General features: G+C 29.9%; 3 protein-coding genes across 8 annotated transcripts in view; 1 reads left to right on the forward strand and 2 right to left on the reverse strand.

Moving 5' to 3' along the window:
- Positions 1-2,122, reverse strand: part of LOC142332863 (nitric oxide-associated protein 1-like) — a 32,338-nt gene extending 30,216 nt beyond the window's left edge. Inside the window, exon 1 of the mRNA XM_075379540.1 lies at positions 1,168-2,122. Coding sequence (XP_075235655.1) covers positions 1,168-1,720 — 553 coding nt within the window. The 5' untranslated portion in view covers positions 1,721-2,122. The remainder of the gene's footprint in view (positions 1-1,167) is intronic.
- A 2,548-nt stretch (positions 2,123-4,670) lies between these two features.
- On the forward strand, positions 4,671-15,738 carry LOC142332864 (armadillo repeat-containing protein 7-like). The gene is made up of 4 exons (XM_075379541.1): positions 4,671-4,965; positions 6,393-6,560; positions 11,788-11,925; positions 15,555-15,738. Exons 1-4 carry the CDS (start codon positions 4,854-4,856, stop codon positions 15,716-15,718), a joined length of 582 nt encoding a protein of 193 aa, XP_075235656.1. The 5' UTR covers positions 4,671-4,853; the 3' UTR covers positions 15,719-15,738.
- A 2,505-nt stretch (positions 15,739-18,243) lies between these two features.
- The window catches only part of LOC142332823 (growth hormone-regulated TBC protein 1-like), a 97,307-nt gene continuing 88,952 nt past the window's right edge, over positions 18,244-26,598 (reverse strand). For all 6 annotated transcript variants that reach the window (XM_075379443.1, XM_075379444.1, XM_075379442.1 and 3 more), the window contains one exon: positions 18,244-19,084. Coding sequence is in view for 1 of the 6 variants with exons in the window: in XM_075379445.1 (XP_075235560.1) it covers positions 19,079-19,084 (6 nt within the window). In the remaining 5 variants the exon portion in view is untranslated. The remainder of the gene's footprint in view (positions 19,085-26,598) is intronic.

Consider the following 26,598-nt stretch of genomic DNA (forward strand, 5'->3'; position numbering starts at 1 on the left):
TAAAGTAAATGTAAATTATGCTAAATATAAGTAATGCAAGGGGTAGCTGAAATGTAACATACAGTCCTTCAAAACCGACAAATGAAAAAAGATAGTCAAATCAAACAAATATTGTAAAAGTACATTTTATTTGCTACAAAAAACTTATTTATTTTTCCACTTATAATCATTAAAAGCTACACATTTCTCCCAACGGTAAACAAATTTTCTCATTCCATCACTAAAGAATACTGCAGTATTTCCTTGATCCACAATCACACTGCATCATTCAATTCATCATCTGTGGTGAAATGAAACATTCCTCTTTAATTGTGGAAAGAAGTAAAAATCGCAAGGTGCCAAATCTGGTATTTTACAGTATTTTACTCAACCGAAAGAAATACACCAAAAGACTGTTGCAATTTCTATGTGATAGTGAGATGGAGAACACAATATAGCGATTTTTCTTACATGAGGTTAGTTATGAAATACTGTGCGAGCAGTGAAAATAGTCAAATGGTGATGTTCTATTATTTATTACTCATTTTTATTCATGTTCCAGTTTTTTATTGAATGTTTGGTGTATATTGTCTAATTATTTATGATCATTTACCTTTATTTAAGTTGCTAATGACTGTTATTATTGATGCAACTAGAAAAAATGAAATAAAGTTGTCTTTTGATTAGAAAATTAAAAAAATAGCAGCACAGCTTCAACTAAATCTTGAGAGAAAACAAATATAAAATATTTCCTTATTAATACAATAAAGAATACACATTAAATATAAATAAAACTCAGAAAAACTAAATAAAATATTTGACAATGTCAGAATGGCAGTTCAAACAGACCAATATGTTAAATAATTTTGGATTAAACACAATTAAATTCATATTCATGATAACAATGGAAACTCTCCTAAGTCTTGAGGCTACAAAGCATTCCCCAGCTACCATACCTAACTAAAGCTACCAGTCAAATATCTTTCTCTTACATAAACTGACTTTTTTTTAAACTAATTTTACATAAACTAATTTTTTTTTAAATTATTTGAAAGACAATACTACTTTGTTAAAAGCAATTAGCACTTAAGTAACCAAACATAATGAAATCTGAAAAATAGAAAATAATAAATAAATTTTAAGAAAAAATATAAACATGTGTGTGTAAATTATAAATAAACATCTTACTGTCTTTTATTAAGTTATGAACATCACTTTCCTTATACAAACAGTTCACTGATTCTTTCTCATTCTCTGGAAAGTTGCATTCATCAGCATTATTAAAATTCACATCATCGGTACCTGACACTTTTACTTTAGATACATTATACGGTAACACAACGGAATTGGTTTCTTCACTTTTTGTTAATTCATCCTTTTGCTCATTAGTAATTAAACAAGATCTATTGTCATCCTCTAAAATATATTTCAATGAGGCTGGAGCTAAAGAAATCCTACTGAGATTTTTCTCTTCTGATTTACTTCTTCCAATCTTTTTCTTTTTTTGAAGCAAAAAATCTTCATATTTATAAAACGAATGATATATCACTTTTTCTCTAAAATTATTCCTCAATTCCTTAAAAGCTACATAGTTTTCATAATCTGTTTTCAATTCTGATGCACTTTTAAAAGAATAATTACGTTTAACGAAACATGAATTGCGATACAAAGATTTATTTAAAACTTTCAAAAATATTGAATCACTCAAAAATTCGCGACGAAACAATAATATACCGCTCATGTTTACACAAAACTTAAATAAAATACGATAATCAAAACATCATAAAAGTATGGTTATGTTCACAATAATTTCACTTTTGACAAACCATCAAATACGGGTTTTATGTCCAAATAGGATCAAATATATCTCCCGCAATTATCGTTTAGCTTAGTTTACATTCTAAACTAAATATCGTTCACATAATATGCATAAGTTTTGGTTTCGTACTTATACAAACTTACACATGTTAAAACACATCCTCACATTTTAGTAGCCCATCTTCTATACTGCGCTGATTAATTGAATATCGATCATTATTATCGTTCACTAGAATCAGTTTTGTAAACTAGTAGTCTTAACAAGTAATTTTCAGATTTCGGTTAAGTAATTATAACGGTCAGATAGCTGCTTTTTTACACCACTTACATTTTTATTACATAATTATATAAAAAAAGTATGTTGATTAGCTTTTTTAAGTCTTAAGTATCTTTTGTATTGCCCATTGCTCGTTTCAGAAAATAAAGTTAATTGATCTCTCAACAGCTATTCATTGTCGAAGGATACTATATTCAATATTGCCGAGCAGCTGAAGCTCGCTGTAACTCTAAACTCATTAATATATATGTTACTAAAATATATGTAATAGGAGAATACAATCTATACTATTATATAAAGAAGAAAAGGATATTTACTAGTTCAGAATAAACAAAAAAATTTGATGTGGACGCTACATAACTTCCTTGTACGCCTGATAAATTACACATACACATTTTTTTTTTAAATGAAAAGTACATAAAATTTTATTTCATTAATAACTTCTGATATTTTTTCATATATATATATATATATATATTTATTTATTATTATTATTGAATTATTATTTATTGCAAATCTTTTTTTACATTCAGAGGTAATAATTATTAATAAATCAATATAATTTTTAAAAAAGGTTGCAAAAAGAAAATGAAGTCTGATTTGAATCGATGTGCCTTTCTCTTGTAAGATCCAATACTTCATTAATTAAAATTTCATTTTCCTATATTCCTGGAACCAATGAAAATAAGTACCACATATGACATATCACTGAGAATCTCTCAATGATATGGGCTTATTGCTGCAGTTAAGAAAAATTCCAAAATCTAAATGATTTTGGATTTGGACACTTTTTGTCTAGTCGATTGCAATCAAAATGGGAGGTGCACAACTAGATGTTACAACAGTCCTAAATACAAAATTTCAACATCCTACGGCAAATCGTTTTTGAGTTATGTGAGATACAGACGTCACGCCGAAACTAGTCAAAATGGATTCAGGGATAGTCAAAATGGATATTTCCGTTGAAATTTGAAAACCGAAATTTTTTGCAATCACATAATACTTCCGTTACTTCGAACAAGGAAATAAAAACTACTCGTTCAATCGCAAACAAATTTTTACCCATGTTTCTTGGCATAACTAAGAAGGTTTTAGGATGTATTTCATCTCGAAGAACCAACCGATCGACTGCTTTCAAAGTTTTAGGATACACTGGTATTACACCATGGAAGGTTTTAAACCTTCCATGGTATAACCATTGTACTCATGATATAATAAGTACTATGGTACCATGAGTAAACATGGTATAATAAGACTGAGGGCCTAGTGTCATTAAAATATACATTATTTCTTCACCACCAAGGAGGGTAAAGTTGTAAATTAAAGATATTATTTAAGGAAAAAAATTAATCCTTTTACTTCATTGCTATATTTCTGCCTCCATGGCACAGAAATAAGTTATGAAATTTTCGTCGTCAAAGTTATGTGTACTTTAATTACAATAACTACTTTTATTCTGTCTTTTGTAATTTAGTCTCTTTTTCAGGTTTTTATAAAGCCTAAATACTTTAATTGTTATGTATCAGCAGTATTCTCACAATCATGAGGATAACGAACAGTGCAGGGTCCATTGGGCAGAGTCCTCTGAGTAGACGGGAATGATGACCGAAGCGAGTTCTGCAGGTGTCCAAGGCGCCGTCCCACTTCAACATGTGAATGGTGAGCGAAGCTAGCTCTGCGGCCTTGGGGTAATCCCGGGAGGCACAGAGTTGACCTGAGTGGGCTCCGGAGTTCGCCTAGGCCGACCTAGGTTCTGGCTAGGTGGGGCTGACTATATATATATATATATATATATACAGAGTACAGTATATATGCAGAGTGATTTACCACGTTAAGTAGATACTTTGGCAGTTTATTCCACTTGTAAAAGTAAATAAAAGAGTATACATATAAACATGGGTTCGGAAACGCTTCGTTAACAAGTTACGGCTGGCGAAAAATTTCGCCCAGATTTCATCTCCTCCAGTGAAATGAATCCATACAGAAATTCTTGGGATGCAAAAATTAATGCTAATTTGATGGTTTCATATGAAATCCAATCTAACAAATTGAGAAAAATGAGTCTGAGAATTGTAACCTCTGTAGTCTAGAAAAACGCAAATAGCGAGAGTCAAAAAACATGCTTTTTTACGTTTGAATATCTTTGTTAATTTGCCAATAAACAGATAAAACTCTTTAATAAAACTTGCAGGAAATTTAATTCTAAACATAATAATATAAATAAATAGAAAGTGAATTACAGTTAAATAAAATGGACTTTTATTTGAGCAATGAAATAATACGATGCGGCAATCATGAACCAAACACTTTCTCTCTCTCTTTTCCTGTTTAGCCTCCGGAACCATCGCAAGATACTACTTCAGAGGATGATGTGTATCAATGTAAATGAAGTGTAGTCTTGTATAGTCTCAGGTTGACCGTTCCTGAGATGTGTGGTTAATTGAAACCCAACCACCAAAGAACACCGGTGTATCCACCATCTAGTATTCAAATCCATGTAAAAATAACTGGTTTTATACTAGGACTTGAACGATGGAACTGTCGACTTTCAAATCAACTAATTTGGGAAGACGCGTTCACCACTAGACCAACCCGGTGGGTAAACAACTAAACCAACCGGGTGGGTTAGACCAAACATTTGAAGAAGACGTTCTTTAACTACTTCAATATTGACTGACCTATCTATATTAAATAAACATTGTTTTCATAACATACGTTTGGCAGTTTTTAGGTTAAAGTTTTGTTGGTGAAACGTTATTGTAAAGTTTCTTATTTTAAAATGTTTAGTACATTTCAAAGATTGAAGGAAAGATCTGGTCACAAAAAACCTGAAAGATTTGAATATTTAAAAAAACTTGTTGAAGAATACTCAGCTATTACCACTAGTTTGGGTAACTATTATTCATAATAATAAATAATGATGATTTTTTTTAATAAGTTTTTTTTGTATATACCGTAGTTTGTTTAATTTTGTGTATTTTCAGATTTTATTTGTATTTGTTTTTTTTTGTTGGTTCGTATCTTCACTAAATAAAGGTATTTAAATTCACCAATTTAACTATTGTTTTGAATATTAACAATAAAACAAAATTTACCTTATTTATAGATTGATTATTTAACTACTATCTTCAATCTATAATCTCATAATCTGATTAAATTATAACATTTTAAAATAAATAAGTATAATGTTCTTTATTGGTGTAAAAGGTTGAATATTTAGGTTATTATCATGTCTTCTTCCATTTTGATTTTGTTTGCTTATAGTTACTTCATGTTAAATATATCATTGAAAGAATATGTTGTTATTTAGAAGCTGGACTTGCTGAAGTTTTGAGTTTTGTCAGTCTTAATTCGTATTACGTTTCAGTCTACAGTCATGAACCTCACTTTAATCATAACGTAATCACACAGTCATTTTTATAATAAAATTAATTACTAACACCTGACACCCATCTTTTGTGAATCTGTATGATATAAATTGGCATTTATGATAATGTCAGTTGCCAATTTTCTTCATATTTTGTGTGTAAAAAAAACTATTTTTTTGTTTTACTGCAGTCAAATTAAGAACGTTAATTTATTTCCATTTCACGAGTGAATTATATTTTTGGATGAGAAAATGAGGTTAGCAAAGCACTCGTGTTTATGATCATTATGTTTTCTGTTTGATGCTTCAAAATTTGAATTTTATGTGCATGAAGCTTTAAGCTTTTCTATTACACTTGTGCAATATAAACGTAAGGATTTGTAACTGCCATGAAGTTGCTCTCCCTGAATTATTAGGTGAACGAGTAAAAGTATTATGAACTATATCTACTGATTCTTCACTAACTGACAGTATTCCAGCCTTTTTTTTATCTTTTTGTATTGAGCCAGTCTCTAAAAATCTTTCTAATAATTTATTTAATAAGTTTCATATCTGGAGAATTTTTACCATATTCAGCTATGAACATTAATAGGAGACTTCATTTCAAGTAGTGACATAATACATTGGAATTCTCTTCAAAAGTGATTTTGAGTAAATAAACAGTAGAACACTCCTAGTGGCTAAATGATAAACATAATTTATTTATTCAAATCTGAAACAAAACACAAACACAGGAAACAGTGCAGTAAAATATTAATATTTATTATTAAAATAAGATATAATATTAATTATTGCATAATCATAATAATCTTCTATAGATATATTACATTCAACATGTGATTAAGGTAATATTCTAGAATTTAGGCTTTACCAGATACAATCAATGAATTATGTGCTCTAATGTTGACACAATTCACCACTACATATTTTAATTTTTAATTTTTTTTTCAGATATGAAACGTCAGTTAATTGCAAATTTAGCAAATTTTGCGTATGATCCGATTAATTATGAATTCTTGAGAGAATTATCTGTTCTAAATATATTTTTAGATCTTTTAGCTGATGATGATTACTTACTCACCAGATTTGCTATATCAGGACTTTGTAATCTAGCTCTAGGTAAGAAAAAATTACATGTTCATAGAAAGCTTATCTTGTTGTAAGTGGATGCTAATATTTTTAAATAGTAGTAAATAAAAATATTTTCTAAAAAATGTTGAAGTTTCTACATATGTTGTAAAACATATACATAATTATGTCTTCAAATAATTTCCATAAATGCTTTCTGAATTGTGATTTATGTTATAGTTATTTTTTTACATATTTAATATCATCATGTAGAGTTTATATTTGAATAATTAACCTGGCTTTTAATCATGTCTGTATTTCATTATGTGTGAATTTTGTGATACTGCTCTGATCAAAGTTTTATTATGGTTTCCCTTGATCCATCCAAGTAAATACTATTTTTTTAACCATGGAGTAGCACAATTACCATTAATTATGTGACCTAAATAACATATTAGTATGTACCAATCAGAATAAAAGATTAATTTATGTAAAATAAAAACATAGAACATGTTAATATAAAGAAATTAAAAATTTAGATATATGAAACAATAATAAACAAAATATGTGAAGATATGCAAATAAATAAGATAATTAATAAAGCTAGCAAATAGTTGCAGAACTTTCTATTTCTGCCTACAAAGGTCATTTTCCTAAACAGACTATACTCCTTTGGAGAAAAATTTAGTGGAATACTAAAATATTTAAGTATAAAAATAAAGAATTTTAAAAAATTAGTTTACGCCTTGAATAAAATTTTGAGATACGGGACTTATGATGGATGTTACTCTACACCATTAGACTAATTGAAACCAAAACTAAATGGCATCAATGACTCATATTCAGAAATCATCAACAAAATTTATTAAAAATCAGTTAATCTAATCTAAAGATATAAAGTAGAATAATTAGTGAAAAAAATGGTTTATTTTTCTTCACCGCACCTAAATGAAAATGTACAAATATATAACCAAAGTAATTATTTAAGGAATTTTCTAATTAATATAACATTGTGGCTTTTCATCCATCCAGAAATGACAAAAAATAAAAAAATAATTTTCTACCCCCACTCTTTATGGGGATTTGAATAAGACAAGAAACACCATTAAAAAGTTCCTTAGCTATCTGAGAAGCATTTAATTATTTGAAAAACAGGTGTCCAAAAAGTGCCACAACCTTATTGGAAAATGAGTAAGTTACAATAGTTGTTGGACGTGGCTTCCATTGAGCGATTCACATAATTGAACATGAAGTTGCATGCTCTTAAACACATGTTGCAACATTTGTTGAGGAATTGCAGCGACATATCGTTCGATTTCATTCTGCAATCGGGAATGGTGTAAGCAGCATCCTTAAGACATCCCCAAAAGAAAAAGTCAGGAGGGAATAAATCAGGAGACCAAGGGGGTCACAACCCCTTTGAAATCACTTGTCCCTGAAAACACAGATCCAAGAAAGTCATAATGTTGTTGGCTGTATGAGCCGTAGCATTGTCCATTTGAAACCACATGTACTCTAGCTGATCGGCAGGTATGGTGTTTACAAATTGTTGCACTATCTGTATGTAGCGCTACACTGTTCAGTGTGCCATGAATGAATGAATGTCATGAATTTTCACTTATGTGACATTGCTCACCAAACACCCACTTTTTGTCTGTGCACAGGAGACTTGTGCAGCTGATGTGTATGTTTTCAAATGCGTGATTTCCGTGCATTCATGTATCCATCGAGGTGGAACTGTGCCTCATCAGATTGAAAATATTCATCGAGTTCTTTCCCATCTATCGTTACAGATGACATGAACCGCTGACAGAAAATTACATGTTTTCCAGTGTCTGCAGGTAACAAGTCATGAATGAAATAAATTCTGTATTGATGCATCTTTAAATATTTGCCCAGTGCCATGGGCACTACCGATGGAGAGACCAGACTGGATAGATGGGCGTTGCATAGACTTCTTATGCAAGATCTCAAAATCACCATACTTACCACTTCGCCAGGAAATTAAAAATGGCTCTTTTATGTGCTAAGAATTTAGATGAAAATATTAAGCAGCCAATCAATAAATTTTAATAGTTTCATTATAAAATTTATCTTTTAAATTTTATAAATTAAACTGAGACTTCAGTTGTTACACAACTGAAGTCTCAGTTTAATTTTCAGATAATTTAAAAATTCATTTTTCTAATGAAATTTAAGTTGAAACAACTTCTTTTTTAGTAGTTGTGTGTGGGTTTTTAGTAAATTGGCGGAAAAGGCTTTAAATCAATCAGTAATCTGTTTAATTAAAATGGCAATGCAAGCATAAAAATGCACTTTTTCTCAGTAAAATACTGTTAAAAGTCTGTTTTGATTAGGATCGATTTTTTTTTTATATGAATATATGCAATTTTTTTTTTTAACAGATAGGTTTTTGTCGTATGAATAAATCAGACTTTTTAATTTGATTTCATTGGAGATGAAATCACTTAAGAAAATTATCATTAATTAGAAATTATTTAAAAATAAACAATTTTAAATTTTAAATTTATATTACTATAAAAATAGAATTTTTAGATTGCTGACAGAGCATGGAATATCACAATAATCGATTGTATTTCCTGTCGATGTACTATCGTCCCACACTTGGCGTCATCGTATGGATTGTGTGCTGATATAAGCATCGGATGATCAGAAAAAAAGTCGTATTTACAGACGGCAAAAAGTGACGATGCAACCTTACGGGAAAATGAGTAAGTTACAATAGTAGTAGAAAACGGCCTCCATTATTCGATTCACATAATTGAATATGATGTTTCGTGCTCTTAAACACATGTTGTAATGTTTGTTGAGGAATTGCAGTGACACATTGTTCAGTTTAGCTCTCCAATTCGGGAATGGCATGAGGATGAGTTTTGTAAACAGCATATGTAAGGTATCCCACAAGAAACAGTCAAGAGGGGATAAATCCGGAGACCACGGGAGTCTCAACCCCATCGAAATCATTTGTCCATGAAAACACCGATTCAAGAAAGTCATGGTGTTTTTGGCTGTATGAACCGTAGCTTTGTCCTGTTGAAACCAGTGTACTCTAGTCAGTCTACGGTGTTTACAAATTGTTGCACCATCTGTAAGTAGCACTCACTGTTCACTGTGCCATTAAAGAATATCATGAAGATTCGCCCATGTTAAATTACACACCAAACACCCGCCCTTTTTGTCCGTGCAGCTGATGTGGATTTCCTGTACATCAAATGCGTGAATTCTGTACAATCACGTATTCATCAAGGTGGAACCATGTCTCGTCAGACCAAAACCGATTATCAAGTTCTTCCCCGTCTGGCGTTACAGATGATATGAACCTTTGACAGAAAGCTACACATTTTCCAGTGTCTGCAATTAACAACACAAATTCTGTACAGATATGTCTGTAAACCGTTGTGCGAGGCTGTGACAGGCAGTCGCACAGACTTCTTGGGACTAACAATATGCAGCTTTCACATCGATCAACTTTTCTGCTGTTAGCACTTTCAGTCAACCATTTTTGGCTGCATCAGTCACACTCACTTGGAACTTATTGTACAGCTGCTTGATGGAGGATTTGTTTGTTGCATCCACACCATATTTTTCTGTAAAGAAATTCTAGGTCCAGGAATAACTGGAACATCTAATATACTGGGAGACAATGAATATTTTCTGCTGAATTGTATAATAACCCATTTTCTCTCAATTAAACCTCCAGCAAAAGAAGGAAATATTCTTCCATCAGATTGTTTCACTTTTTGAACACATTATATTATATTTACATACATACCCTTTGAATAAAATTTTAAGATATGGGACCCCATAAGATCTTTTTCCCCCCTCCCCTTCATGAATTGTGATCAAAGTTCAATGTTATCAGTGCCCTGCATATACTAAAAACATTGTACCAAACTTCATTTGAATTGGTCCACCTATCCAGAAATATCAATAAAAAATAAAAGGGCAATATGTTTACATCTTCTGGAATTTTTCAACGCCAAAATTGTATTTTTTTGTTAGAAGAGTTTGTGAAACGTTAAGATTTACAAAATTTTATCCAATTAGGATTGTATTATATGGTATAATGTATACCTATACAATATAATTGAGAAAGTAAAAATAAATAATTCAGAAGAGGTTAATGAAAACTATTTGTACATGTATACAATTTAAATAGATATTTTGAAGATTCCTTTTTTTTGTGTAACTTTACAATATCTGCCATTTATAACTTCATATGTTTTTATTATTCTAACTATACTCTCCAGCATAACTAATAGACTACCATTAATAATTCATTTCTCATTTGTGACTCAAATCTTGGGTTAAAAGCTACAAATGACTTGTCATTATGTAACTGGATAGAAGAAGATAGAAAGGCAAATCACCGCAATCTCAAAAAATGGAGATTTTTTATTACAGTAAGAAAATTCCTCATGTATAAACCCTGATCATTCAAGTCTTAAAAATAGGATTGATGTAGACCAGTATTTCCTACATTGTTATGAAATGTTAATAAAAACTTTTGTCAGGAAACTTTGAATAATTTTTTTTTTTTAATTTATTGACAAAGTATTATTGTTTTTTTAAAAGAAAAATTTTTAATTGTATTCTAAGTGGTTTGATAATTTATTAAGTCCTTTTCCTGTAAGCCAGAGTATTATGTTGGTTAGTTACATGAAAACACTTCTGTTGTCTGGTTTGACTGAGGGGAATACTGTTATTTTTTTAAAAAATAATAAAAATTTTCTTTTAAGAAAGATTAATACTTGGTTGATGAATTTTTAAATAATATTAAATAAAATTCCTAAACTTTCTGAATCTCCAACATATACAAGGCGTTTGCGGAGGGGGGCAGATGTATGGCTGTAAGTACAGAGGAAAGCGCCTTTCTAGAACAGCTCCACTGTACATAAATAATTTAAATTAATGTCTTCTGAATTTTAAATTATTTTGCGGTTAATTATTTAATACTTTCACATAGAGTTTATATTTTAAGAAATAAATTGTTTAATTTTTTGTGTTTGCTACTCTTATGAAGGTTTTACCATGGTTTCCCTTGATCCATCCAAGTAAATTCTTCAGTAGTTCCTTTTTTTATCCATGAAGTAGCCTACCTACTCATTCCTTGTATGTTCTATATTATATAATATTATGTAACAATCAGAATAAAAGATTTATTTTTGAACAGTAATAAATATAATTCCTGAATTAATTATATTCGAGCAGTTACTTTAATTAAATTCTTCCAATTAATATAATTACTTTTTTTTAGATCCAGAAAACAAACAATATATTTTATTGAGCGGTGGAGTTGCTGCTGTGTCTAGATTTCTTAGTTCAAATGATGAAGAAACAGTTTTATCAGCCATTACAACACTAATGTTTCTTATTACACCACAGTCAAAAACCGGTATGAAAATTCTTCATTTTATATTATCTTTTTATATGCAATCCATTATATTTATTTTCTTGGCTATATTGTGTTATATCATATAGCCGTGCAGTATAATATTATAAGGAAAAGTATATCACTAGGTCAAATTTTATATGTTCGGGTTTTCACAGATCTTGATATCTCATGATCCTGGATGAAATTTGGTATGATGATTTCTGTATATGGGGCTTTGATGTCTTCTAATTTTGAATAAAATCAGTCAAGGGGGAAAAAGGAGATACAGACCTTATTGGTCCCATATCTCAAAATTTTAATCAAAGGGTCTTTTAAGTTTTTTCACACAAAATTTAGTTTAGGTAGTTGAAGATAGCTATTGACGAGGTTTTGCCTAATTCAAACTCCTGTTAACAAGTGTGGTAAAAAACATTTTATTTCTTTTAATGTGTTACAGCACATACTTTATCTTGGATTTACATTTAGTTAAATTGTTTTAGGGATCCCTTACATTAATATACCATTTCAGTTGTTTATTTATGTTATTTCTTTCATGGGTGTTGGGAGATAAGCCTAATTTTATTGGCTTTTTTCATCAGTTATTGTGTTTTACTTGATATCTCCAGACTAAATTAACTAATTAACCTAAGTATCCATTGTACAATGAGTTACAAAAAGTAGAAAGAAAGCTTTGTAACTCAATTTACCAAAATATTTGCCCTTCACAGATTACCAACCCATCGGTGAGAAATTAAAAATGTGTAAGAAAACTGTTATAGAAATAAACAATTATTCATCTAATAAGTTACATTATAGTTGCCCCAGCAAATCTACGAGCTTGTGATGTTACGTGCTGACATCTCATTATATTATTTTCCAAAGCATTATTTTTGCACATAATTATTATTTTTATTTCATTTTTTAACTTACAAACAATATGGGCACCCAAACAATACATTTATGTTGTTGTGTGTTCAATTCTTTCTGCTTGAGTTGATTACATGTATAAAAATGCGTAATGACTCAATCTTGTAAACAATAGCAATTTCTTAACCAATTACTATTGCTCGGATTGGTATTATGTATAGGCCCGTAAAAATTTATACTTGCAGTTAGAAATAATGTCTTTCATCACGATTATATTTGGATCCATCACTCATAGTACACAATGTGTGTATAAAGAAATAGACTTTAGTCCACTTTATGTCGTGTTCAGTGAAATAGCGTTTTTGTGCAATCATAATATTTTATAATTACTCATTGTTTTTCGCAAATTTTTTGTAATATATTATTTTATTTTTGTTCATGTGTTAGTGTGGTTTGCTGTGGCAGAATTTAAATCTGTATTTAAGGAAAAAACGTTAGTAGTTAAGCACGTGAAATTATCAATAATGTTTGATTTTATGAGAAAAAAAAACTCTAAATGTAGGTAAATTATCTGACGACAAACATATAAGTGACATTCAAAAATGCGAAGAAAGAAGTGCTACTGCTTTTCAGATATCAAGAACACAGGTTCAAAAACTCAGAAGAGAAAAAGAAATGATTTTTCAATTAACATGTGTTCTTTCAGCATGCTGAGAAAGTATAAACTACATTCGAAACCTGTCAATGGACTTGAAAGTTTTAATTTAGGTGTTCAATGAATTTCTTTCAAAGAAGACCAAATTACCTACTTTAAAAAAAATAAGTTAAGAACTTCAGTCATCTATTGATTTTGAAGGCAGTGAATCAACTTTAGTTGTTATTCTGAAAGCATTAGGTTTCAAATGGTGTAAAACTGAAAATAAAAGAAAACTTTTAATTGAGAAATCCGATATCAGGTGGAAGAGAATTGAATATTTGCAGGCAATGGCTATGTACAGACAAAGGAACGCTACAATTGTTTATTTTAATAAAAAACGTACATTTTAATTTCACATTATTCAACAACGTTGTGGTCAGATGGTATTGTTGAGGGTCTTCATGTGCCGATTAATAAAGTGACCGTTTAATAGTAATTCATTCTGAAGGAAAAATCAGTTTTATTCCAAATGCGTTAATTGTGGAAAGCCAGTTCAAAAAGTGGCGACTACCATGACATGAATATAGGCAATTTCATGAATTGGGCGTGGGAAAAATTAATTCCAAATCTTCCACCAGTGTTAGTAGTAGTTGTTGTTAACACCCCTTAAGTAATTACAGGTATTGTAACTCCAAATTCTAACTCCAGAAGAAACCATATGATAATTGGCTGGAGAAAATTCATATTCCATATAGTTCAAAAATGCTGAAACCACAGTTACATGAATTAATAAAGTTACATAAAGTAAAGAAATATTACTTGGATGAACTTTTGAAAAACTTATTAGAGTCAAAATGGTATCGCTTTTAACAGGTTTTTCATGATTTTAGAGAGATTATAACTTTTTTATTAGTAAAATACACAAGAAACGTTTTTATTTGCCATTAAATCTACAAAAACACTGCAAGGTTTGCAAATTTGAGATTTTTATTACCAGCCCCGGAAGAGTTATTTGAAACCAAAATTTGAATTTTTAAAAAAAATTAGTTTTCAAAAGTAATTAGTTGTAAAGATGTATGGGTAAGTATATCACCGTTAATATTATATACGGTAAACTGCTAACATATACCTACATTTAAAAAAATAATCCAAACTGTGTAGTCATCCCTACTTTTTGAAAAAAATTACCAAAGTGAAATTTCACTGTTTTTCTTGTTCAATTTTATTGGTAATTTTCTCATAGAAAGAAGAGAGATAGGTAAATAAACCACTGGACCTATCTTTACCTTGAGAAAATATAATTAAATTGCTTTTTGTGTCATCCTTCCAGGAGCATTAATTTTTTCAGCAAACCCTTAAAATCACAAAAATAGGTGTCTGCAGCGTAAAAAAAATGGCTGCCACAGGTAAACTGCTTAAATAAGTGGGTAAGTTTCAATTTTTTTTGAATTGGTCAAGCAAACCACTCCTTGGGTCACTTCAAATGGATTGATCCCTGTACTATGTTGATGACCTGACCAAGGCTTAGAACAAAGTGTGGGTATACAAAGATGAGGAAACCTCATGCTATTTTAAAATCCAGATCAGTGAAGAAGAGAATGGTGGTGGTCATATTTTTAGAAGGAGTCGTGTTGGAAACTCAGAAGACAGTTACCAGTAAATTGTATACTGAGGAACACCTGCCCAGTGTTGTCTGAACTCTCAAGAAGCTAAAATCAAGGATGGATACTTGGTCTCTTCAGTATGATAATGCTCCAAAGTTTGTTGAGTATTTGGCCAGCACCGGAACAAATTGTTAGAGTATCCTCTCTACATTCCTAATCTCACTCCATGTCACTTCACACCGTTTCCTAAGGTAAAAAACAAACTGAAAGGAGGCATTTTTCAGGCAGTGATGAACTGCCTAACTGCCGATTTGGGACGATGAGTATCCTCAGATCTCTAACAAAACATGCCAGGGGATTTCTTTGAAAACTGGTTTTGAAGATTATAGAAAAGTGTATGTGTGGTGGAAATTATTTTGAAAAATTATGAAAATAATGTTGTATTGCAAAAACTTATATATATATAATTAATTAATCAAATTAATATAATTTATAATTAATATAATTTTATAATTAATTTATATAATTTTTTTTTTTTTCAGAATTAACCAGTTCAGAAATAGTTCAGTGTATGCTTACATTTTCATTGAGCCAGAATCAAAGATTAGCTAATTTAGCAAAATTATTTCTTGAAGATTATTGTACAGTAAATCAAACTGAAGATGTTAAAAATTCTGTTAATTATATTCCATTACCAAATACTTAATAAAAAAATATAAGATGTGATTTATTTGTGTTTTTACTTTTGTGTATGTGTTGTTTTTAATCAGACATATATGTGTCATTACTGAACATTAATAATCATTTCCCAGTAATTGTAATTCCATTTATTCAATTCAACTTTTTATTAAGCATTGAAAAGAAGAAAGACCGTTTCTTTTGTCACATCTTTTTAAAAAGTAATAATAGAATATTGAAAAAATTAATAGATTTCTGCTGAAAGAAAAACTAGACTGAAGCGATTAAAAACGATCTCGAAGAAGTACAAATTGTAGAAAGTTTTCTAAAACAGGATCTGTTTAGAAAGTTAATTTTCGATCACGAGTTGGAAACTAGAAAAAGAATATGGTCTGAAAAGAAATAGACTGGAGAAGAGAGATAGAAAATGAGTTAAAAAAAAATGCTGGGAAAAATTATCTCACTGTACATATATGCCTAAGATTACAATAATGACATATCATTAAACTATATCTATATAGTTTATACCTAATATATCTATATATTAGGAATAAACTGTTAACTTAACTTATTAACTTTCGGTTAATAAAAATTCACTATATTAAAAAAAATTTTGTTCATATTTAATAAAGGAGGAATCTTATTTTGCTGTATTTATTCATTACAAATTCTGAAATAATTTGAAATAATAAATTACCATAAATTAATTACTATTTGACTATTTAATTCTCCAAAAACTTTTTTAGCCATATTAGTAATTTAGGAATTTCATAGAAAATGAAATTAGAAATAAGAATGGTAGATTTATAGTTACGTTACCTCGTAAATCAGATAACATCAAACTTGGTGACTCTCTTAATAACGCCAAAAATAGATTTTTGTCTTTAGAATGTAAGCTTATTCAAGACCCTAGTTTTAAGAAGGGATACTCTAATTTTATTAATGAATATATAGAGACCTAGGTCATATGTCTGAACTTAATTCAAAGGATTTATTGATACCTGACTCAGAAGTTTTTTATCTACCTCATCACGCTGTTTTCAAGGAAACAAGCTTAACAACCAAACTAAGAGTTGTGTTTGACGGCTCAGCCAAATCCAGCAATGGTCTATCTCTAAATGATACACTAATCATAGGACCTAAGGTCCAACAAGACTTATTTTCAATAATTTTAAGATTTAGAGTCCATAATTATGTTATCACATCTGATATCACAAAAATGTACAGACAGATTCTAGTTACTCAGGACAGTAATTTGCAAAGAATACTGTGGCGTGAAAACCCTGAACAAGACTTAAAGCATTATGCCTTAAGAACAGTTACTTAATTTACAACTAGTGCCTCTTTTTAGCTACTAGTTGTTTAGTTCAAATTGCCAATGACAATAACGATCAATTTCCTAATGCCTGCAGAGCCATATTAAATGATTTTTATGTTGATGACCTTATTACAGGAGCTGATAGTGCACATGAAATTAAGCAGTTAAAAACTGACTTAATAACTTATTAAAACAGTATGGCTTTCCCCTTCATAAGTGGTTCTCCAACTGTCAAAATATTGTTTTCTCCACTTAAAGATATATATCATCCCTTAAAGATGACTGTAAGTAGTATAATTTTTGAATGTCGGAAAGGTCATTTCTAGAATGAATTAAATCATTAAGTCTATTAAAGTAATGCTGCCATTCAAGTAAATTTCCACTAAAACATGGCAATTTAATTGGCTGTAAAAACTGCATTTGATTATTAATAATTGGTTTCATATCGGTAGGATCTGATTTATCGGGAGGTTTTGAAGACATTTTATCTAACAAAGATTTTAATTTACATTCTATGTTACATAGATTGTCTTCAGTTTGTATTCTGTCAGTATCCTCATCAATAGCTTCCAACTGAGACTGAATGCTATCATATTTAACTTGTAATTCTAACAAATTTCTTAATTTTATTTGTAAAGAACATATTTCATTTTTTGTGGGGTTAAAATTATCAGCAAAGGTTCAGCAAAGCATTTGTGTGATTGATGCCTTAATTATACCAAGTTTTTTAAAAGTTCCTTGCTATTAGTCTGCAAAGTCTTACTGTTGAGTGCCTCCTGGTCAGTCATTTTGAATTTAATTATATTAACGTAAATATTAATAATAAGAAATTAGACAATAATAAGAAAAGTAAAATTAATCAGATGAACAATGGGTTATGCAAATGATGAATGTTGATTCTCGTAGCTCCTTGTAGATTGTCGTATACTCGGCAAACTAAGATAACATATGAAAATACTATCCAGTTCAATTTGGAAATTTCCGACACATCGATTCCACTATTGCTTACACTTTTATAGTTAAATTTCACTGCGTATAATGTTTGTACGCATTACAGTTTTTGGAGTAGCTTGAATAACTATACGAATGAATGTCTATACAAATTAAGTCCATTTTGAAACTTACAATTTAAAATTAAATACGTCGTATTGAATACGTTGCTGAAGTTCAATATCCGGATTGGAGGACCAATAAATATGTTGATTTTTTGAAGTTTGAATGATTATAGACGAATATGTATTAGGTTTATGCATTATTTATTGATTGAATTACATTTTGTAAAGAAACATTTTTGATTAAATTCTGGTAATCTTATTTGTCGTAATTGCATTTTAGTTTAACACATTGATTATATTGAGTAGTATTAATGTAATAAATTGAATAGATAAATACATTGTATGTAACCGTACTATTACACATCATCATGTCTTTTGTGTCTACAATTGAGTCAGCTGAGCGGCGAGAAAAAGAATTACGACAATTAAAACTGCCATTACAATATTTTTAAATAAAAACAAAATATGACATTAAAACTTAACATAAACTATTTTATATTAGATAAAATATTAGTCAAATATAACATTCTGAAAACTTAAAACATTACTTTGAAAAGTTAAAATAAAGTAAGAGGTAGTTTAATGTAATAATTTAGATAACTTTAAAGAGAAATGCTCCTTGCTTTTGCTGCTGCAAATTTATTGTTTACATCCTCAAAATTTATGCTATCAGTAACCTCCTGCAAAGCCAAGGCTGAAATCTTTCCTATCCCGCAGATGATCTCAGATAGAACAGGATAAGTTTTATGAAAAGACCTTCCACGACTACACTGGATGTTGTAACTGTCAGTAAAATCTGAAGACCGCTTCTCAGAATTGGAAATACATCACCACTGTACCACACAATGTAGCGAAGCAGGTCCTCCGGTGTCAAAAGCTTAACATCAGCCTTGTCTTGATTAGCATTTGCCGGTCCATTATTTCACTGAACATCTACAAGTCTATATCATAAAAGCTTCTCTTGAAATGCATCTCTGTTTTAAGCTATTTTCATTAGTCAGGTACATCGGTTAATTTATATCTAAAAGAAAAATAAAACTGATTTCAGTTGATTTTAACATACAAATTGATGAACATTACATTTCAGAATGAAACTGGAAGTGCATTTAAGAGGGGAAAACATTTCTATTCGTAATTATGCAACATCAATTTGGCATCCCTCAGATACTGCATCCAGGAACGGATGTCCTCTCCTCTTGTACTCCCCTTGCTACACCACTGTGCAGTACCAGGATATTGCCTTACCTGCTTACAATATTAGATGTCTGGGCATAGAATAAGACAAACCATTTATGACTACCGAATGGGGTCTAAGTAATAAGTTCTGTTGAACCAACGTTACATTTGCCACACCAAATTTACAACTTGTTTTCTATCTTATAGATACAGTCATAGAAATAATAAAAGCAGGTCGTCCCCAAATCAATAATAGTATATATTTAATACAATATTAAAATCTTTTGTAAGATCTATAAAGCCAAATATAATTAGTTTATTCGGAAAATGTAACTTTTTATTATTTTTTTCTACAATTGAAACTGTTGTCAGAAATGGAACGAAAGCAATAGGCTGACCAGTTTAAAGTAATAGTTTGGGTATTTATAGATTTAACTAGAGTTGAGTTTTATTCCTGGCAAAGATTAAGAATCTTTTTACTCTCATCTTATCTATCTTGTTAAAATACGTGTGTAACATATCTCCAAGGTCAATAAACTAAAATCAAAAATAATAACGTACTTATTATTATCTTTATTTTGTAATTATTTGGCACTCTTGATAATATATAGTCCAGATATATATAGTGGCAATGGTTCTGATTATGTTTCTCCAAAAACCAGTCTATATAAAAATCATATGTGGAAATAACCATCCTTGCAAACTACTTCAAACAGTACAGGTTTCACCATTGTGCCGAGAAAAAATGTTTTAGAAATGCTCTTAAAGTAGGAAATTGGTTTAAAGGACAATTCTTATTGATGGTTTGTTTCCTATGCAGCTGAAGAAAAGAAACGATTAATCTAGAATGGGAAACCACCATCAGCTTTGACAACATTTAAGAACCGAATCGATGCACCGTCATGAAAATTTATTTCTACGCTGGAACGAGTAATTATGTTAAAACTATGGGGTATAGATAAATTTATTAAGGTTGATGAAACCATGCATGAAAAAACGCAAAAACAAAACTATGGTGATTTTCGTTTTACAACCCTTTCGTTTTAAGCAAAAATTAATTTTTTACTTTATACTTTTTATCTACAAACATTGAAACAAATAAAATAAATGAAATTTATGATGGCATTTTGGAGTGTTAAAATACTGGAAACTTCTATTGTTATTCATTCTGATGTTAACAAGGTTTATTGGCATACATTGGGTATTAATTCTTGAGTAAGTAATAATTATGAGTATTATTCATTTATTGCAATCAAAATAATGTGATTGTAACTCCCACACTTATTTTTTCTAATGTAGTACCTAATGTCTCTTCCTCTTTAAAAGAAACTGTAACAACAAATTGTGTCGGACCTAGATATAGAAAGTCTAATAATAAGAAACTTTAGAATAAGTAACTTTTACTAGTTTTTAAGTACAATTAACGAGGAGAAATAATGAATAAATGAATAAAAATTTTCCAGGAAGCTGTTTGTGGAAGAAGTGGGTAAATATTAGATACAACTGAATAAAATACCATAAGAAATTAACTGACTAAAATAACTGGTTTTGGTGCAACTAAACAACACAAAAATTTGTATTACGAGGAAACTGCAGTTTATAAGAAAACGTTTGGCTTATCGATCAACTACATCAATATTCCTGATGATACAGGTATGTAGTAAGGATTACTTTCATTATAAGTGCTTAGTTTAAAGGTGATGTGTTAAATTAGGCTGACCAAATGTGCCGGAATGAAATACTTGTCTTTGTTCTGGGAATGTGTGTCCTAGATACTGATTTTTCCTGCCGGAATTTATTTACTGTAAAGTATTAATCGTTTATTATTAATAGTTCTAATAAACTAATGTATGTAAATAATTACAAAAAAATGTTTTACCGAACAGTTTCGTAATTAAAATAGACAAGATTTTCAGTCAGATAATTTGGTTATACTATTTAAATTCCAATAGGATAGATATTTAAATTTATAAACGTTTTTATACTGTACCAGCAGAATGTAACTGGGCTTTTAAGCTGATAGATAATGAAAATTATCTATCTTTAAAATTATGCTTCTTCCTTGGGACGACTAATCCCATCTCAGCATTACAGACTAATCCAATATTTAATTTTTTTTTGTTGATTTTGGAAAAAATGAAACGGCTACTGTGTTAATTATGTCTTATTTATAGAGTAAATGTTTTTTCTTTGACTTAATTAGAAATGTAGTTAAATTATAAGCTAAGATTTTCCTTTAATTAATTTTTGTACTGTATTTGTTTGAGGCATATCAAGCCGTAGAAAGCAATTGTCTTTTGTAACAGTTATATTATAATTTTCTGTTACAGATCAGTCTACAGTAAATGATGCTGTCACTGTTGTTAGCCCGTAGAAAGAAACAATGGACTGAAAAAAAGAGGAAAATAGTATCTTGTGAATTAGGCAAGAAAATGATGGCCAGTATCGATTCTTCACTAGACCAGGGTCAAAGCAGAATAATCAATTTCTTTAATGGAATTGTGCACCAACGGTGGATACATTTTTGGTACCATAAATAGAAAATCTGGTTAAATCTCTCCGAAATGCACCATTCATTCTCTACGAAATACTTTAGTTCCTTGGCCACAGTATCCTGTTGCATTCTACAGCATCATACCATCACCAAACTGTGAGAAATTCATCAACATAAAGTACATGGAAAAATCAAGAGCATTTTACAACTAGCCCTACAGTGCTACACACATTTCACATCACTACACAGAATGTTTATCGAATTGGTCTACTTGATACATTACTCAGTTGTTTTTCAATACAACGAAATGGTCGACACATTTATCAAGCTACATAAAGTAATTAGCACCACCTAGCGGGTTTATAACAAACATGCGGAAAAGATGACTCATAGCCCAAGCCGGTTGCTGGTTTTTTAAGAGATTCTTGATTGCATTGCTATAGAGGTTTGTTCCATTAGACTGTTTTTTTTTACTGTTTTCAATATTTCAGAATATTTTAATTTTTTATTATTATGTGTTTATTCTTTTGACTTATTTCTTTTTGCTTATATTTTTAATTAAATTGTAGATATATTTTTATAATTTAACATCATTGGAAGAATAGAAAATAATTCTTGTATAATTATATTGTAAGAAGAATGACTTTTCCTTATTTTATTGTTTCCTTTTTCCCCTGCTCAAATACATACAATCATTAATGCTACCTGAATACGTCAAACAATACTGCTAACAATAAATACCGCAGGTAAAGAAACATCATTGTTCCAACTTGCAGCATCATAACGAACCACGTTTATAACTTGCCCTGTATACTCTTTTTGACTTTATATTTAGAGTAAATCAATAAGGCTTCAAAAAACTTTTCACAGGCTTTAGATAGTGCTACAGCATACCTAGTTTTCAATAAAACTGATTTGTTAGTTTTGGAGATTTTCAAGCGACAGGATTTTATACACAGTCTACAAAAAAACATAAGGAACCACAATTTAAATGAATTGTATTTTCGTACTCCTCATACCTCAAAACGTAAAGAAAATTTACTCCCACTATGCAACAGAAAGTAATACTGTACTTTTGTTTGAAAAGTCAGTAAAAATGAACAGTAATGATAGGCTTAGTATTTAATATTCATTAATGCATTTTCTTATATTTTTATATTTGTCTAATGATATTTTAATTCAACACGATAAATGTGCCGCTTCTATTAAAGTACAGATCGATCAATATCTCTCAAAGCACCTATTATGTAAATGACCATAACAAAAAGTTTCATACATAATGAAACAAGTCAATGCACAGAGCACAGCGAACGGTGCAAAAGGTAGTATAATTAATTCCATCACTTGCATCAGTCCACTTCTATTAGCAAAACTATCTGTTTGCTATTGGAGTACAAACCTATACGTAAAGTTTAAAAAGTTGGATTACTAGTCATCAAAATATAGAAATATGAATATTATGTAGATTAAACCCGTTCCAAATATTTATTATTTGTAGATCCAAAGTCCAAAATTGAATAGCAGCAAAAATATCTGCTTGTAAGTTGTACATCTGTGTATACCCGCTAAGGTTCAAAACAACATATCTGGAAGAATATGAAATGTTCGACTAAAATTAATTTTTCTAAATGTCATCATGCTTGGTAGCACGTCCCTAGTGTCATAGCTGTTTCTATCCACTTTTGTCCCAAACTTTCTCCTTTGTCCCCTTGTAGTTTCTAAAATGAGCCATTTTGAGATAAGAAAATTGAAAAAAATCTTTTTAAGAGTTAAAAACTCTTAATGGTAAAATTTTCATTAATTCAAACCCCAATATCTGAAATCAATTCAAATGAAATTCCCTTCCACATGGTAGTTAGAAGTGAAAATTTGAACATCAGTTTCCTATATGTAGAAGTCACTCAGTCTAGTAAGACCCAAGTTAATAATTAAAATAGACGTCAATCATATACAAACTAACAGGATCTATTCCCTCCCGCTTTAACTGTTTTTCTTGACGTCTTGAGTTAAAAAAACAATTTGAAATGATAATAATACATTGTTCTCTTTTGTAATACATACAATACTGTGAATCAAATAAGAAGAAACAATAAAAAAATAAACTAATAGCGCATACTGCTTCAAATTATAATTAAAATATATTTATAAAAACATTATATTATTTTTTAAATATAAAAAATCACAAAATTAATATATAAGTAAAATTAACTTTAAATCATATATATATATTTTACTTTTCAGATTTTATGGCACTTGTTATAGCAATATTAGTCATGTTTTCGACAACGATATGCTTTGGATGTTACTACCATGTTATAATAAAAGATAAGCAAGATCAATACATCTATGCAGGTAATGGACCATCTTCAAATTTACAGATACCTTTTTAGTGTACTTGATTATTAGATATTACTACAAGGTAAATATCAAAATAATTAAAAAAAAAAAAAATACAAAGTTTAAAATGTAATGCACTGTAAATCATAACTAGTAAATGAAAGGAAATATTTTGTAACATTACATTACGCGATGAGCTTATAATGATAGCCATTAATTCATTGTAACTCTCGCGAAGTTTGACACTCGTTTGGGTTAGTGCTTTCAAATTAACCTCTTCTAGCTAACTACTAAATCGGATTAAAATCAGTACAAAAAAAACCAGATACATTCAAACAATATTTGCTTCTTTAGGAGGAGTATGCTTTTGATTGGTTGAACACCTGTATAAAAGGTAAACTGACTTGTCACTATAAGTTTCAGAAGCTGTTCACAATGTTTTATTCTGCGAGTTTGTTCTTTTGTGTGAGTTTGCGAGACTCTACTGTAATAATGTTGTCTAGTTGTGGAGTAATGTATCCTATTAGCTCTTTCAATGTGCCTATCTATGTGGAGATGCTTGCTGCATAATGCAGCGGTAATTTTGAATCGATTAATCCATCATCTTTGGTGCTTCTCAACAGTTCCAGAAACTGGTCAACTGTTGTAAGATTTATCTTCAATATTTGCTTTAATAGCTTCTGATATATAAATTTTTTTTATTGCCCATCTACTTACTGTATTTATCACAGTTCATTTTTTTGTACTGTTAAAAATTCACTCATTGCATGGTGTTGTAGACGATTTTAAAGCAGGCGTACTGTTAGTAGTAATAGCAACTCACAGAAAATGAGTGGTCATGGATCACAAGTTTTGATATATTAGCGGTAGGGGTTATGTTAGCGATATGTTACCTGTCGCTTTATGTGATATTTTATTTTCCTGATATGTTCCCTGTATGCATACATTTCAGTCACCCCTCATAATAGTAATAAAAATTTAGAATAAAATATAATCTTTTAGAAGGTTTTCAAATAACAGTTAAGTATTTGCAATTAATACATCATTTAAATACATTATAAACTGATATAATGTATTAACATGTAAGTGGTATAACATATTGTATTAACCCTTAAAGCCTCAAGGTAACGATATATTGTACATGAGTGCTTGTTCTAAAAGTCTCACCCGTCCGATATATCGGTATATAGTTTTTATGTTCATATATTTCTTTACGTTTACACTAGATCACTCATATAGTCTCTTTTGTTAAAGCTTACAATTCATAGATATCGAAGCGTAGGTTGTTTTCATTTTACGATACGTATTTTAGAGAATTATCGATTTCAAAATTCCGATAATCTGATGTAAACAGAAGTGTGTTCCGTGCATTCATGGTTATGTTTTGGTTACTCCATGCGTTTATAAGGGATTTTTTGTAGGTATTATAATTTTATTAGAAATAGAGTTTCAATTATAATGTTAGTTGTAGTTTTAGTTACCATGATCCGTAAAATATTCAGATTTATTCGTTAGTTCGGTTTTTTTTTCTACAATGTCCGGGCCTAGTAGACGTCTTACTGATGCAGAAATTAACTTTTTTTTTGATGATACTGATAGCGATTTCGAATTATCTAGTGACAGTGGGGCTGAAGAAGATGATGAATTAATCACAAGCGATAGTGATGGGGGATTCAGAAGATGAGGCATACAGAAACATCATTGAACCGGAACATAATGTCCCAAAACATAACTCCCCGGCCCAAAACATATGCCTAATCCAGGTTCCACACCTATAGTTTATTTTTATTTATTATTTACACTTAATTTATTTCAACCGTGATGGTGAAAGAAACCAATAGATAAGCCAATCAATATTTAAATGCAAATAGAGATAGGCTGTCTGAACCATACCGAAAATGGAAAAATATTACCATTTCTTAGCTTGCATACTGAATATGGGGATAATTAGAAACCCTACTCTTAAGAATTACTGGAGTACAGTATCATCACAGGCAACCCCTTGGTTTGGTAAAATGTTTTCAGCGCACCATTTTAGAATTATTTTTGAAATTTCAAAGCATAAATGTTACAAAAAAAATGGTAACACAAAAATTTCAATAACTCTGTAAATAATATGAATTTTTAAACGAAAATTTTTTTATTTTGCTCACAAATAAGTTTATTTTTTAGAAACAGTGATAGATTAGATATAAATAGCAAGGATGTTTGGTACTTAACGTATTAACGCCACCGCAGCAACAGCTTTATTTAAAAACAAAGTAGTCAATCGATTTTCAATTTGTCAAAGTTAGCGATCTTCGCTCGCTAATTAACACCGTAATTTTTTGTTTATTTATTTAATAAATTCAGTAATTATTGCAATATTTAAATAATCAAAACACTCCTGTTAATTAGTCAAGGTTAGCGAGCGTAGGTTAAGTTTGGTTAAATTATATTTATAAAATAAATAAATTTTATAACCATTTATTAAAATTAATAAAGACTGTTTTGAATCCGTTAAACTCTATATCGGCTCATTTTCCACC

This window comes from Lycorma delicatula, chromosome 12, assembly GCF_047948215.1.
Source record: "Lycorma delicatula isolate Av1 chromosome 12, ASM4794821v1, whole genome shotgun sequence".
Classification (NCBI taxonomy): Eukaryota; Metazoa; Arthropoda; class Insecta; order Hemiptera; family Fulgoridae; genus Lycorma; species Lycorma delicatula.

What these genes read in the sequence shown, in the direction of transcription:
- LOC142332864 (XM_075379541.1), top strand. Translation starts at nt 4,854, where the DNA reads ATGTTTAGTACATTTCAAAGATTGAAGGAAAGATCTGGTCACAAAAAA. An exon ending in AGCTATTACCACTAGTTTGG is followed by an intron (nt 4,966 to 6,392) that starts GTAACTATTATT and finishes TTTTTTTTTCAG; the next exon opens with ATATGAAACGTCAGTTAATT. An exon ending in TACACCACAGTCAAAAACCG is followed by an intron (nt 11,926 to 15,554) that starts GTATGAAAATTC and finishes TTTTTTTTTCAG; the next exon opens with AATTAACCAGTTCAGAAATA.